At 55.0% G+C, this 1,837-nt stretch overlaps 1 protein-coding gene across 1 annotated transcript in view; it reads left to right on the top strand.

Annotated features, from left to right (window-relative positions):
• The window catches only part of AURANDRAFT_68239 (hypothetical protein), a gene marked incomplete at both ends in the record, with an annotated part of 41,728 nt that overhangs the window by 1,658 nt on the left and 38,233 nt on the right, over positions 1-1,837 (top strand). Inside the window, one exon of the mRNA XM_009043884.1 lies at positions 698-742. Within this exon, the coding sequence (XP_009042132.1) occupies positions 698-742 (45 nt within the window). The remainder of the gene's footprint in view (positions 1-697; positions 743-1,837) is intronic.

Here is a 1,837-nt window from a genome sequence, read left to right as displayed (position 1 = left end):
TCGAGGGGAGGTTGAGCTCAGTTTCAATTAAATATGCCAGGATGAAGGCCGACGGACCGCGCTTGGATGGCGCAGCCACCTCAGCCATACTTCTGCAACATAATGAGGAAAGTAATTTTCTTTTTTTTTAAATATGGAACAAGGGGGCCGGACTGGAGACCACGTCTTCCATGAGACCTGTTGCCTCCTCCCTGTCCGGCCAAATATACAGTAACCAACAATCAGACAGCCACCGCCCTCGACGCTGGATCTTTGAAGGAGGCCACCCGATGGCATACAAGGCTGTAGCTCCACCAGCCCGCAGCGAATGGGTGGCGTGATCAGCAGGGTCCAAACCCAGAGCCACCGCCGCTGCTTTGAGCGCTGTGTTAACTGTGCTACGCTCCAGGACCCTACCGCAGGCTAAGCAGAACACGGGCCGCTTGGACCCGTTGGCTCCGAAGCGGGCTGGGTTCATTGTGTACAGCTGCCTAAGGAGGCATAACGGGTTGATGTCAGACGGCGTGTCACCTGCTCGCAGTTTGATATTGAGCTTGTAACCGTCGTTGTAGATGTCTGTTTTGGAGCCTGGGATGTGGATGACCAACTCGTCCGCTGCCATAATTTGTTCCCACCCCAACTTGTGACCTGCCTGGAAGATGTGGAGATGCTCCATGCGGAGGACCTTGTCCTCGTGGACCACACCATCCTTTGACAGGTATTCACAGGCACGCAGCAAAAGGAGAAACCGAAAGACACCGCGGTGAGTAACAGCAAGTCATCCCACAGCCCAGTGTCCAACCCCAGTTGGATCTGCTTAATATGTGCCACTGTCACCGGATGCTTGCGCTTGGGGGACTTCTGTCGACGCTTCAAGCCAGCCATGGCCATCTTAAGTCGCAACTTGTCCTTGAGAATATCCCTGCCATCTGCGACCAGATGTGCAAACCTGAGTGCATATAGACACACATGAAGGGTGGAATGCTTGTATCCATGGCCTATGCCAGCCCAGTAGACAAATTCCATAAGATCGTTTTCCTCAGCCTCGTCGTCGGTGCCTAACATAAATGGTTTTCGGCGTACATGACGCCATAAGTGCCACTTCTTTAAGGAGGACTCATAGGTCTTCTTTGTGCCTGCGGACAAGCGCTCGTACATGAGCTGCATGCCGCCGTTCTTACAAAACTCCTCCTTGTTGTCCATCGTAATCCCTTGCTCTATGCCCGGAATGCACCGATGTCCGGTCCCTGGAGTGGGTCCAGGAGTCGGAGCGGTTCGCGCAGTGGGCGGAGGCCGGGGAGGAACCAGGTTCCCATGGCCAAGAATTTCTAAGTATCCATGACTCAGATCGTTCCTGAGGTCCGCCTGAGCCAGGGCAGGGTTCAGTACCCTGTACTCCCCATAAGTCCGAGCACGCTTGTACTTCTCATACCTCACGTTGCTCTGGGAGTCCTTCCTCTTGGGATTTACCTGGTTGAAGCGTAGTGGTGTACTGTCGTCGAGATGGCCCCAGCCTTTGCGCTCGCCACATAAGGTCGATAGTCGTCGTCTGGACAGGGGACAACGCCTATTCGACATTTCTCTGCTGTCAGATTGTCCAAAGCCGTAGCCACAGCCTGTTCAGTTGTGACAGGCTCGGGCCGGGAACTTGCCTCGCCGTTTTCGACCATGGTATCAAACCTGTTGATGCTGTCCATGGCACGGTCAGCCATGACGTTAGTCAGGGCCTCACCAATGCTTTCACCTATCATGGCGTACAGGGCTGCCGGCCCGGCTCCTTGGGCACGCAAAAGTTCGTAGTCAGCCATGGAGCTGGGTGACAGTCCCCGCCAATGCTCGTCCGGCTGGTAACCCGCAC

The sequence above is a fragment of the Aureococcus anophagefferens genome (genome assembly GCF_000186865.1).
Source record: "Aureococcus anophagefferens unplaced genomic scaffold AURANscaffold_77, whole genome shotgun sequence".
NCBI classification, from domain to species: domain Eukaryota; class Pelagophyceae; order Pelagomonadales; family Pelagomonadaceae; genus Aureococcus; species Aureococcus anophagefferens.
The sequence above is the reverse complement of the archived record's forward strand: the minus strand, read 5'-3'. Positions and strand labels throughout refer to the sequence as shown.